Source organism: Typha angustifolia, chromosome 2 (genome assembly GCF_048772165.1).
Source record: "Typha angustifolia cultivar Huaian chromosome 2, ASM4877216v1, whole genome shotgun sequence".
In the NCBI taxonomy this organism is placed as follows: domain Eukaryota; kingdom Viridiplantae; phylum Streptophyta; class Magnoliopsida; order Poales; family Typhaceae; genus Typha; species Typha angustifolia.
In genome coordinates, this window is record NC_133240.1 from 2,506,147 (window position 1) to 2,519,206 (window position 13,060).

General features: G+C 41.7%; 1 protein-coding gene across 1 annotated transcript; it reads right to left on the bottom strand.

The window, feature by feature from the left end:
* Positions 1-7,428: 7,428 nt before the first annotated feature.
* LOC140774636 (heat shock protein 83-like) lies at positions 7,429-9,861 on the bottom strand. The gene is made up of 4 exons (XM_073117715.1): positions 9,724-9,861; positions 9,491-9,632; positions 9,131-9,411; positions 7,429-9,054 (listed from the first exon to the last, which is right to left on the bottom strand). Exons 1-4 carry the CDS (start codon positions 9,859-9,861, stop codon positions 7,507-7,509), a joined length of 2,109 nt encoding a protein of 702 aa, XP_072973816.1. The 3' UTR covers positions 7,429-7,506.
* Positions 9,862-13,060: the final 3,199 nt, after the last annotated feature.

Here is a 13,060-nt window from a genome sequence, read left to right on the forward strand (position 1 = left end):
CATCATTTCAGCGGATGGTGTAGCGACGGATCCTCAAAAGGTTGCATGTATCATCGCTGGATATGGCAAGATCGCTGCTCCTCTCACTTCTTTTTTGAAGAAGAATTCTTTTAGATGGACGGATGAAGCTACTTTAGCCTTTGAAAAATTAAAAACAGCAATGACGACGGCTCTCGTTCTAGTGCTACCGGACTTCACCAAAGAATTCATTGTTAAATGTGATACGTCGGGTGTTGGCATAGGAGCTGTACTAATATAAGAAGGATGTCCTATTGCCTATCTTAGTAAGGCTTTATCATAAAATTCTCAACAATTATCGACTTATGAGAGAGAGATGTTGGCAATTCTGCATGCGATGATAAATTGGAGGCCTTATTTGATCGGTAGGCGATTCATTATCCTTACCGATAAAAGAAGTCTTCCATACTTTTTGGGACAGCACATACACACTCCGGCATAGCAGAAATGGGTCACAAAATTGCTGTGATATGATTTTGAAATTCGATATAAGAAGGGAACGAAAAATAGAGCGGCGGATATACTATTGCGCCAACCCGATACTGCCGAGATTGTAGGCTATTCATCTCCTACCTTTCCCTTTCTTGACGAGCTGAGGTATGCATGTATATCTAACCCAGATATTTTTAGATTGTTGCAGGAGGTGTTGGATGATCTGGAGCGCCATCCAGAGTTAGAGAATTGAGGCGGTTTGCAGTTGGACCGCGGATGCTTTCGGTTGGTGGAGCGTATTGGTCCGGTTGCATATCATTTGGAGCTGTCGAAGGGGTCGAGTGTGCATCCTATCTTCCATGTTACATTACTGAGGGAGCGCATTAGAAATCATGCGATCATTGAATCAGTTCTACCGGAGCCATTGGAGGAGATAGAGATTGTAGAGCCAGTTCGAGTACTTGCTAGACGCCGACGACGATATGGTACCAGATTGGAGATGGAGATTCTAGTTGAGTGGCTTGACAAGCCATCTAATGAGACGACATGGGAGTTGGAGACTGATACCTTGGAGCGTTTCCCTGACTTTTCTCCTTGAGGGTAAGGTGGAGGAAGTGTGGTGGGCTGATAAACTTAGTTAGGATTTTTTCTTATTGCATTAGGTGTTTATTTTCATTAAAATATAATTCCTATAGGTCGCGTTCAAACATAGGTGGAGTTGCATTCGAACGCCCTTGTGAATGCCTTATGAACGCCCACGTTTGTGAACGCCTTGTAAACGCCCGCGTTCGAACGCCTTGTAAACGCCCGCGTTCGAACGCCTGTGTCGCGTTCGTAAATCCAGAGAAGGGGCTTTTTGAGTGCGTTCGAACGTGATTGGGCGCGTTTGAATGCGATCGACCGGAATCCTCTAGAATTAGGATTTCATATTATTTTAGGACTTGCTGGACCAGCTTGCAGGGACGACTATTTTTAGGGAGCTTGACTTGAGGGTCGGGTATCATCATGTTAGGTTTTTATTTGTTGGCAATTGTGTACAAAATATTCTAAGTGTATTTTTTACATGTATATGAGCTTTACACAAGTCTAGAATATCTCTGGTCTGAAGAATTGCAAGGTTATTGGAGAAAAGTTGTTGAGTTCACACCGCGTTCACAAATGCGTTCGAACGCGGTGCATTCACAAACGAGTTCGAACGCGAAATCTGCGTTCACACAGACAGAGAGCCACGTTCACAAACGTGTTCGAACGCGAAATCTGCGTTCACACAGACAGAGAGTCGCGTTCACAAACGCGTTCGAACGCGGGCATTGCGTTCACACAGACAGAGAGTCGCGTTCACAAACGCATTCGAACGCAAACTGAAGAATTCAAGCTGTCGCGTTCGAACGCACTCGAGCCCGTTCGAACGCACCAACAAAGTTTAAAAATATTGGACTTTCATGAGTACGGATAAGATTCTGATTTGGCTTTATCTTGAAGATCATGAGTACGGATAAGATTCGGATTTGGCTCTATCTTGAAGAACATGAGTACGGATAAGACTCGGAGTTGGCTCTATCTTGAAGATCATGAGTACGGATAAGACTCGGATTTGGCTCTATCTTGAATATCATATATAAGGATTATGAAACCCTAACTCTAGGGTGGTGGAAGAAACATTATTGAGGGTGACTTCTTGAAGCTACATCGGTTCTTCTACCAACAAGGTTCCACTCATCTACAAGAATTTAATCTTTCGTCTTAAGGGTGATCTAGACGAAAAATCAATCTCGAGGGCTACTGAGATTGGACTTCAATCACAGGAAGCAGTGAATCGTGGGTTCTAGCGATCAAGACTGAGAGAAACAAAGTCGTTTGGATCGACGGGGTGTTTTGTGAGTCAGTCTTGTAACTGTTACTATTATAGTGATTGGTTTTGATCCGAGTTTGGATTCGTGGTTTTTTCCCGTTTTGGGTTTTTCCACGTTAAAATCTTGGCGTTCATCTCTACTTTCGTTTTTAATATTTCTTCCGACTTTTACTTAAGCGAACGAGAAATATCATTGCCTAGAGGTTAGATACATACGTGTGTCTAGGGATTTATTTTTTTTCACATCAAATTAGAGTTTACCCGGCGGATGTGCACAAAACTGCATTTCAGACTCTGGACAGGTATTATGAGTTCCGGGTGATGCTTTTTGGTCTCACCAATGCTCCAGCTATCTTTCAAGGCCTCATGAATGATATATTTCGGCCTTTATTGCGAAGGTATGTCTTGGTATTTTTTTGAAAATATTTTGGTGTATAGCGAGACTGAATTGGAGCATTGGCGGCATTTGGAGGACGTGCTGAATTTGTTGAAGCAAAACCAATTGAAGATCAAGAAGTCGAAGTGCCTAAGGGAATACCAAAAGTGGAGTATTTAGGCCACATCATTTCAGCGGATGGTGTAGCGGTGGATCCTGAAAAAGTTGCATGCATGACTACTTGGCCTATTCCTACTACTACCACCGGATTGAGAGGATTTTTGGGGCTGATCGGATATTATCGCCGATTCATCGTCGGATATGGCAAGATCGCTGCTCCTCTCACTTCTTTATTAAAGAAGGACTCTTTTAGATGGACGGATGAAGCCACTATAGCCTTTGAAAAATTAAAAACAACAATGACGACAACGCCCATTTTAGTATTACTGGACTTCACCAAAGAATTTATTGTGGAATATGATGCGTCGGGTGTTGGCATAGGAGCTACACTAATGCAAGAAGGACGTCCCATTGCCTATCTTAGAAAGGCTTTATTATAAAAATATTAACAATTATCGACTTATGAGAGAGAGATGTTGGCAATTCTGCAGCACAACAGAGATGGGTCACAAAATTGCTCGGGTATAATTATAAAATCCAATACAAGAAGGGAACGAAAAATAGAGTGGCGGATGAACTATCATGCCAACCCGATACCGCCGATCTTGCAGCCTATTCTTCTCCTACCTTTCCCTTCCTTGACGAGCTGAGGTATGCACGTACATCTGACCCAGATATTTTGAGATTGTTGTAGGAGGTGATGGATAATCCGGAGTGCCATCTCGAGTTGGAGAATCGAGGCGGTTTGCTGCTAGACCGCGGATGCATTTGGGTGCCTACAAATGATGAATTATAGCAGAAATTGTTGGAGCACTTCCACCACATTCTAGAGGCTGGTAATGAGGGTGTCTTGAGGACTTATATGAGGATATCTCAGAGTAGCACATGGCCAAAATTGAGGTGAGATGTAAGGAGTTTTGTTCATGCTTGCGAAGTCTGTCAAAAAACTAAATCAACTACCTTGAAACCGGCTGGATTACTACAGCCATTACCTATACTGGATCGTGTTTGGAAAGAAATTTCTGTGGACTTCATAGAGGATCTTCCGTTGGAATGTGGTTATTCCGTTATCTTTGTGGTGGTTGACAGATTGAGCAAGTATGCTCATTTTTTGGCATTGTCACATCCGTTTTTAGCCAAGTCGATGGCTGAATTTTCGTTAGAGATGTTGCTCGGTTACATGGCATGCCACGCACGATTGTCTCGGATCGTGATTATGTATTTATGAGTGACTTTTGGACTGAGTTTTTCATATTGCAGAGGACTCGAATAAACTTCAGTTCGACCTACTATCCATAGACGAACGGCCAAACTGAGGTGGTCAATCGAGGCATTGAGCAGTATTTGAGGTACTTTGTGGGAGAGATGTTGAGACGATGGTTGGAGTTCTTACCGTGGGCGGAGTGGTATTATAACAGTGCCTACCATTACAGCATTGGCATGACTCCATTTGAGGTGGTGTATGGACGCACGGCTCCGACGTTACACGCTTATAATCTAGTGGCATTTACAGACCGGACGGAGGTGGACTTAGCGTTGATGGATAGAGATGCTACATTAAGGAGGTTGCGTGCTCATCTTAAACTTGCTCAAAATAGCATGAAGTAAGTTTATGATCGTAGCCATAGGGAGCAGGAGTTCGATATCGGCAGTTGGGTGTTTGTGAGGGTGCAACCGTATCGACATGTGACCTTCCGTCCGATGTATAACCAAAAGTTAGCACATTGCTATTTTGGTCCGTTTCGGGTGTTGGAGCGTATTGGTCCGGTTGCATATCGTTTGGAACTGCCGGAGGGATCAAGAGTACATCCTGTCTTTCATGTTTCATTGTTGAGAGAGCGTATTGGAGATCATGAGATTGTTGGATCGGTTCTACCGGAGCCATTAGAGGAGATAGAGATCGTAAAGCCAGTTCGTGTACTTGCTAGGCGCCGACGACGACATAGTACTAGATTGGAGATGGAGATTCTAGTTGAGTGGCTTGGCAAGTCATCTGATGAGGTGAGATGGGAGTTGGAGACTAATATCTTAGAGCATTTCCCCGACTTTTCACCTTGAGGGCAAGGTGGGGGAAGCGTGGTGGGCTGATACACTTAGTTAGGATCTTTTCTTATTGTATTAGTTATTTATTTTTACTAAATAAAATTTCTGTAGGTCACGTTCGAACTCAAGAGGGGTCGCATTCGAACACCCTTGTGAACGCCTGCATCAGGTTTGCAAATACAGAGAATGCATATTGCTAGTTTGAACGCGGTCGGGCGAGTTCAAACACGATCGGGCGAGTTCGAACGCCCATATTTGAACGCCTATATCACGTTCGCACATCTAGAGATAGTGCTTTTTGAGTGCGTTCGAACCCGATCGGGCGCATTCGAATACGATTAACGGGAATCCTTTAGAATTAGGGTTTCATATTATTTTAGGACTTATTGGTTAGCCTCTATAAATATGTGGATGGTAGCCAATTTCAATATGCTATTGGATTATTGATTTCTTGCCTCCTATCTTCTCTCTAGACTTCTCCCTCCTCCCTCTTCACCATCCTTCCACCTCTACAGTTGGTAAGGTTTCTTTTAACTTCTAATCTCCCTCGACTATTGAGCCATCTCTCATCTTTTATGGGATCTCAACCACTTCGTTCTCTTAATCACATCCACAATCCACCCTCATCTCGATATCCATCTATAACTCTAACATCCACTCCACTCGTCACCAGCACCATCACCCACATTATTCTATGTTTTCGTCCCTACTATAGTTCGAATCTATGAAGGGTATAAATATGAAAGTTGTAGATCAGAAAGTTACGGATCTAACCCAATTAGTTTCGTAATCTTCTAGTTACCCGAGAATATCTGACAAATATTTTTCCACGGCTGTGCGGACCAATTCCTATAATACATTCAGATTTTAAAGGAATAGTAGCGTAGCCTATCTTTGGTATAAGAACTTATCAAAACTCTCATCCTAGCTTTAGGATATGGATAATTAGAACTAACTTGGAATAGAGGTCTAATAGTTGACTAACCCTCTCTAGGGAAATTCAATTTTATAGATCTCCTTTTGAATAAGAGGAACATGCTCCAACAACGACTGAAATTTCTACCGAGAGAAATCATAGTCCAGCTTGGCTAGAAAAGATATGGAAAACACAAACATAAGATCAAGTAGGAAAAAACACAACAAACATGAACTAATTTTTTAACATGAAAAATTTCTCTCCGTCAAGAGAGTAAAAAAACAAAACAAAACTAGGGACCAACAAACATGATAAATCCAAGTCATAGAAATAAAAAATATTTACAATCCCTCACAATAATGCAATGCCTAAGTATTTAAGTGCCCTCTTACACACGTCCTACGCAATGAAGTGTTGTAGAAGATTCTATCTGGATCCATTTTTGGCTCACAACCGAGCTATAGATCAATCTCCAAAACAAGTGTTGAAGAAGTTTGATGACAACTTGGTCTTCTCCTCTAAGTGCTTCAATATATCTGAATCCTAATTCGGATAATTGTAGTATCTCTCCCATACTTTGGTAGAAAATAAGCTCCCTGAGAGATCTTAGAATTTGAAAAGGTATTACTTGAAGTTCCTTTATGTTGTTGTAACTTTCATAGTCTTTGTGATCCTTTTATATGGTGTGAGGAGCACCTCTTATTTGAACTAGGTGAATGCAACAGAAATTTTAGGTCCAAAATTTTTTGAACTTTCCTACTTTAATTTTTATCAATTGGTTTGAACTAAGTTTGAATCGATCGGCACCAAACTTATATTTCTTAAGTGATTCAAGTTGAAAGTCATGCTAAGTTTCGAATTGTATAACACTTGATCTAAACATATTTATGTAGCTACGTCGAATTTGGTTATTCTTTGTCTAGGACTTGGATTTCTTCACATGTATCAATCTTTCACTAGTAGTATGACTTGATCATAAATAATTTACATATTATACATCACGTTTGGTAAGCATTTTTTATTCACGAATTTATTATTATATAATAATTATATTTATAAAGTTTACCACGATACGGTGTAGAAAAATTTGTATAAAAATAATTTGTGAGATAATACCCAATTGTGTGGATTTACTCCACGGCAAAGTCCAAATATAGAGGTAGATTTCAAACCAACCAAGACGAAACAAGAGTAACAAAAACTTAATGAAAACTAAAGGTAAAATTCATTGGTTAAGATAGAAACTATTAAGATTTCTAATTTTAACACTTTAGACCACAATAGATTAAAATCATTTTATTTCAGCTTAAAATATCTATTTTTTCCTAGGCTGTTTCATTTGTCAATTAGAAATATAAGTAGATGCCCTTCTTCTATTAATCTTATTAATATCTGCGTCTAATGGTCCTTTCTTTGCCAGGACCATGGACTCACCGCGCCTTTAATATATAAAGAATAACCATAATTAATACGCAAAGAAACAAAAGGAGTAACAGAGAAAAGCAAAGGTTGCACAAAAATGAAAGCAATAGAGGGAGATAGATAGTGATCCCAAAACTATACAAGAAACAGTAGATTGAAAATACAAAGCATTTACACAAACACTGCTGATATCACCAAACTATACAATAAGCAAAAGCCACAAGGGAGAAAGAGAAAAGAAATTATTAAGTCACCAAACCAAACAGAGACTTCAAAGTAAACCCCTATACGCATCCACAACTAAGCACTCTTCCACGTCAACATCATCTAGTCCACCTCTTCCATCTTGCTCTCCTCATCAACCTTCTCCTCCTCCGTAGCCGGCATGTCGGCATCCTCCCCACCCATCTCCTCCTCGTCAATACACAACCCAAGCTTCAGCATCCTATGAATCCTCCCGGCAAAAGTATTCGGATCTTCCAAGCTGAACCCGGAATTAAGCAGCGCAGTCTCGTAGAGCAGCATCACCAGATCCTTCACCGTCTTATCGTTCTTATCCTCCTCCACTCTCTTCTTCAACTCTCGCAGGATTCCATTCTCCGGGTTAATCTCCATGGTCTTCTTGCTCGCCATGTACGCGCTCATGCTGCTATCTCTCAGTGCCTGCGCCTTCATGATCCGCTCCATGTTCGCCGTCCAACCGTACTCGCCGGTCACCAAGCAGCACGGCGAGTCCATGAGCCGGTCGGAGACCACCACCTTCTCCACCTTGTCTCCAAGGATCTCCTTTATCGTCTTGCAAAGAGGCTCGAAGTCCGCCTTCTTTTCCTCTTTCCTCTTATCCTCTCTTGGGTCGTCGAGCTTGAGCCCTTCCTTCGTCGCCGACACCAGCTTCTTCCCGTCGTACTCGTTGAGTTGAGACACAGAGAACTCGTCGATCGCGTCGACCATGAAAAGCACCTCGTAGCCTTTTCGCTTTAGCTTCTCCAAGAACGGTGAGTTCTCCACGGCCTTCTTGCTCTCCCCTGTGATGTAGTAGATCTCGTTCTGCCCCTCCTTTATCCGAGTCACATAGTCCCTCAAGCTCGTCATCTCGTCGCCGCTCTTGGTCGAGTAGTACCGAAGGAGATCGGCCAACTTTGGCCTATTCTGGCTGTCCTCGTGGATGCCCAACTTGATGTTCTTCGAGAACGCCTCGTAGAACTTGTTGTAATCCTCCTTGTTCTCCGCGATCTCGAAGAATAGCTCGATGCATTTCTTCACTAGATTCTTCCTTATCACCTTCAGGATCTTGTTTTGCTGCAGCATCTCTCGGGAAATATTGAGCGGTAGATCATCGGAATCGACGACGCCCTTCACGAAGCTGAGCCACTCTGGGATGAGCTCTTCGCAGTTGTCCATGATGAACACTCTTCTGACGTATAGCTTGATGTTGTTGGGCTTCTTTCTGGTATCGAACAGATCGAACGGAGCTCTCCGAGGAACGAAGAGGATGGCTTTGAATTCGAGCTGCCCTTCGACGGAGAAGTGTTTGTAAGCGAGGGGATCCTCCCAGTCGTTCGTCAAGCTCTTGTAGAAGGAGTTGTACTCCTCTTTGGAGACCTCCTCTGGTTTGCGAAGCCAGATGGGCTTCTGCTTGTTAATGAGCTCCCATTCATGGGTTACCTCCTTCACCTTCTTCCTCTTGGGCTTCTTCTCCTTCTCTTCGTCGACTTCTTCGACTTCGCCTTCCTCTTCCTTCTTGTCCTCCCCTTCCTCGTCATCACTAATCTCTTTCTCCGCGGTTTTCTCCACTAACAGATAGATAGGATAGCTAATGAACTCCGAGTGCTTCCTCACCAAATCCTTCAGCCTCCTCTCTTCCAAGAATTCTTGCTACATATATGAAAATGGAAAATTTATTTGGATTCCAATAAACTTACATTATTAGAAATTTAACCAAATTAATTACCTGATCCTCCTTGAGGAAAAGAGTGACCTTGGTACCCCTTCCAAGGGGCTCACCATCGACATCTTTGCCAACTACGAAGGAACCCCCAGCTTGAGACTCCCAAACGTACTGGTCGTCATCGTTGTGCTTAGTAGTAACAATAACTTTCTCAGCAACCAAATACGCCGAGTAAAATCCAACGCCGAATTGCCCGATCATGCTCACGTCGGCGCCGGCTTGCAATGCCTCCATGAACTCCTTCGTCCCGGACCTCGCAATCGTGCCCAAGTTGTTCACCAAATCTACAAGCAAACCACGTGCAAGTAGTACAGGAATTTCTACTGATCCTACGAACAATTTAATAGAATGTAATTGACTCACCAGCTTTGGTCATGCCGACGCCGCTATCGGTAACGGAGAGGGTCTTGTGCACCTTATCCGGCACGATACGGATGAAGAGCTCCGGCTGAGACTCGAGCTTGCTCCGGTCCGTTAGGCTCTCGTAGCGTATCTTATCCAACGCCTAGAAATAATTAATCCAAAGGAACTAAGTACAAGCACAAAAAAGTTTACTACAAATCGAGTTCAAATTAAGATAATTAGTAGATACATACATCAGAGGCGTTGCTGATGAGCTCGCGGAGGAAGATCTCCTTGTTGGAGTAGAAAGTATTGATGATGAGGCTGAGGAGTTGGTTGATCTCTGCCTGGAAGGCGAAGACCTCCGGCTCGCCCATATGCACGTCTGCCATTTTTCTTTCGCCCAATATGAAGAGTTGAGTTGCTTTGAGTATGGAGAAGAAAGGTAGTAGGGGGAGTTTAATGAAGTAAAAGCGGCAACAGAGAGCTTCTTTTGGTGACACGAATGAGCCGTTAGGTTTGAAACGTGGGCGTATAGAAAAGAGTCTAGTAAGTGACTCCAGAGACATCTAATGTGGTCTAGAGCTCCGTCGTAAATTCCCTCGTGCAGGTGACTGTTGGCAGCGCTTGGAAAATTTCAGGTGCTTGCCAAGCTTTGGTTGATTGACGGTTTCACATGATTTTTCTATAGTTATTCCCTGTTGGATGAAAATGGTAAAACTCAACCTCAACGGTTGATTTGCATGTTAGTTTATCTTAATATTCAGAGTCCCCAGCTTTAAGGGACATGTAAGATAAGGCTAACTTGTGCATATATTATGCGAGCCTCTTAAATGTATAAGAATTTATCATGTAATTAGTAAATATTTAGAGAAACTAGATTAAAGACTCATATAAATATATTAAAAAGAGTGTTTTTATATCACTATTTTTATAATTTTTTTGAAACTAAATGATATACATATATTGATCCGGATATTATTCTTCAACCCATAGATATATCCTCGTAGATTATTTTAATACAGATATGAATTCACATATTAATACGAGTAGGAAATTAAATCTCAACTCATATGCGACAAACCATGGATCTGTAATCGGATCAGTTCCAATTTAATCCTGACGCCGTTTTCACCCAAAGCTTTTTCGGTAGCCCAAGCACAAAGTCAATTTTAACTTCCTCCCATGGTGACTCCGAAACGGCCGGGTAATGGAATATATATAGAGGCATGTATTCTTCTTCAGTAGTTCAAAGCTCTTTGTACCGCTTTAATCCACCTAAAAGTTTTCACCTTTCAAGTAATCAATGATAAGTGCAACAATGGTGCTGAAATTTTTAATGAAGCATCGGTAGAATGATGCTAACATGGAACACCGAATATCCTCTATAAAATATGGAACTGGCCACCACCTTGCTTTCAGACATCTTCATACCTTCAAAAGATACAAAATACGGTCCAGGCTAAATCCAAATATGAGTTCAAACTAGCATGAGCTAGCGTGCCGACTGAGTTGGATAGAGTTGAATCCTTTGTTATTGCATTTTAGATTTGATTAGTTGTTTCTTGCATGAATCGTTTATTGTACGGTTCAATCTGAAACTAAGTGATGATGTTAGGTCTTAGCCGAATAGGTTAGACGAGCTGGGTCAAGTCAAGTTAGCCTCTGATATAAAATCTGGAGGGCAACTCGTAGTAGGCATGCTTCATATTATTAAACTTATCCTCTACCTCCTCTTTCTCTTGTACGACTTGGACCGATCCAGTCGGCTAAGGCTGACTTGATAGTGCTGAAATCCTTTAGTCTAATTAGATTATTTACTTTTGCAATTTAGACCATGTACTAGGTAAATTTGCTTTCAATTCTTTAATTTCGTCTAAATTGATGCGGTCGGGCTAGTCGAACTAACTTATATCATGCTATTACGAATCTGATCTAGAGTTTAGTTATCGAGGAGTTTGCTTCATGTTAGTTGCTTGGTTTACTACCTAGTAGAGTTTGTTTGCTTATTGTCGTTGGGTTAGTTAGAGTCAAACCAAGTAGGGCCATGTGGTCTTCTATTTTTTGTTTTCATTTCTAAGTTTTCTTGGAAAATAAAATTTCTGGCAAGTGCGTTTCGAACGCATTCGAATGCACTTGATGAGGGTGCTTGTATTAGGATGACATTTTTAGGTTGTTTTTGCTAGGTTAGCCACCAATAAATAATGTGGAAGGCAGCCTCATTTGGGATTATCAAAGAAATTATCAAGTTATCCTTTTTTCTCCTTTCTAGACTGAAATCCTCTCGCTCCTCTCCCAAGCTCTAGCCGTGCACCCTCGATGCTAGTTACCCCCTAGCCTTTTTCGTCGTCAGACCCTCCCTCCTTCTTAGGACACTAACTCTTTTCTCCCTCCTCTTACTTCACCCTATAGCCCCTTGTGCAATCCCTATCATAACCCACATCTACTCCGTCTCCACCATTACCATCACCTCCCGTCACTAACTCTTTCATTGAGACTCCACTGTATTTTACCCCTAGTATTGATTCGAATTCGTGAAAGGCATAAATATTAAAGACGTAGGTTAGGAAGTTATGGATTGAATCCAACTAGTTTTGTAATTTTCTGAATATAGTACAATATCTAACGAGTATTCTCCTAGGACTACTTGGATTGCCTTCTTGCACTCAAAGTTGATCCGGGGGCCGAGTTCGATTCATAACACGTGAATTGCTGATTTTGTTAGAGGAAAATGAGCTAAAAGTGAAGGATTCTAAATGCCTATGGGGAGAGCCTCATCTAGATCATCTTGGACATATAATTTCAGTCAATGGAATGGCAGTAGACTCGGAAAAAAATCTCTTGCATGGTGGTTTGGCCGACATCGAAGAATCCCTCATGAGTTGTACAGCTTTCTTGGGTTAACATGCTACTAGTGTTGTTTCCTAGCCAATTATGGGAAGATCGTTGTAGCAATGTTGAGGAATGATGGATTCAATTAGATAGATTAAGCTACAGCAGCATTTGAAGACTTGAAGGCGGTGATGATTTTAGCACTCATTCTTACCTTACCTGATTTCAACAAACAATTCATTGTGGAGTGCGACGTTTCGGGAACGGATATTGGGATTGTGTATATGCAAGAGGGAAGGCCCATTGCCTTCCTGAGCAAGGCTTTGATGAGGAGATCTCAACACTTCCATGATACTCCAACAGTGGACAATGAGAGCATTTTGAGGACGTATAAGAGGATGTCTCACAGCTATACCTGGGCAAGAATGAAGGCAGAAGTGAATAAGTTTATGAAGGAATGTGAAATTTGCCAATAAGTGAAGGATGAAACACTGAAACCATCAAGCCTACTAGCCATTGTCAATTCCTGAGTAGGTTTGGGAGGACGTTTCTATAGATTTCATAATCTTAGTGATGGTGGATCGGCTTGCTAGAGGAGCACACTTTTTAACCTTGAAATATCCATTTTTAGCACAAACTATTGTTGAAATCTTTGTGACGTCATCAAACTCCACAGTATGCCATGATCCATCGTTTCAGATTATGACCATGTCTTTACTAGCAACTTTCAGATGTATTATTTTTAGATTGCAAGGTACT

Excerpts from the sequence above, each read along its gene's own strand:
- LOC140774636 (XM_073117715.1), bottom strand. The coding sequence starts at position 9,861 with ATGGCAGACGTGCATATGGGCGAGCCGGAGGTCTTCGCCTTCCAGGCA. Across the intron at positions 9,633-9,723 it reads TCATCAGCAACGCCTCTGAT|GCGTTGGATAAGATACGCTA; the intron begins GTATGTATCTAC and ends AATTATTTCTAG. Across the intron at positions 9,055-9,130 it reads TTTTCCTCAAGGAGGATCAG|CAAGAATTCTTGGAAGAGAG; the intron begins GTAATTAATTTG and ends TCATATATGTAG.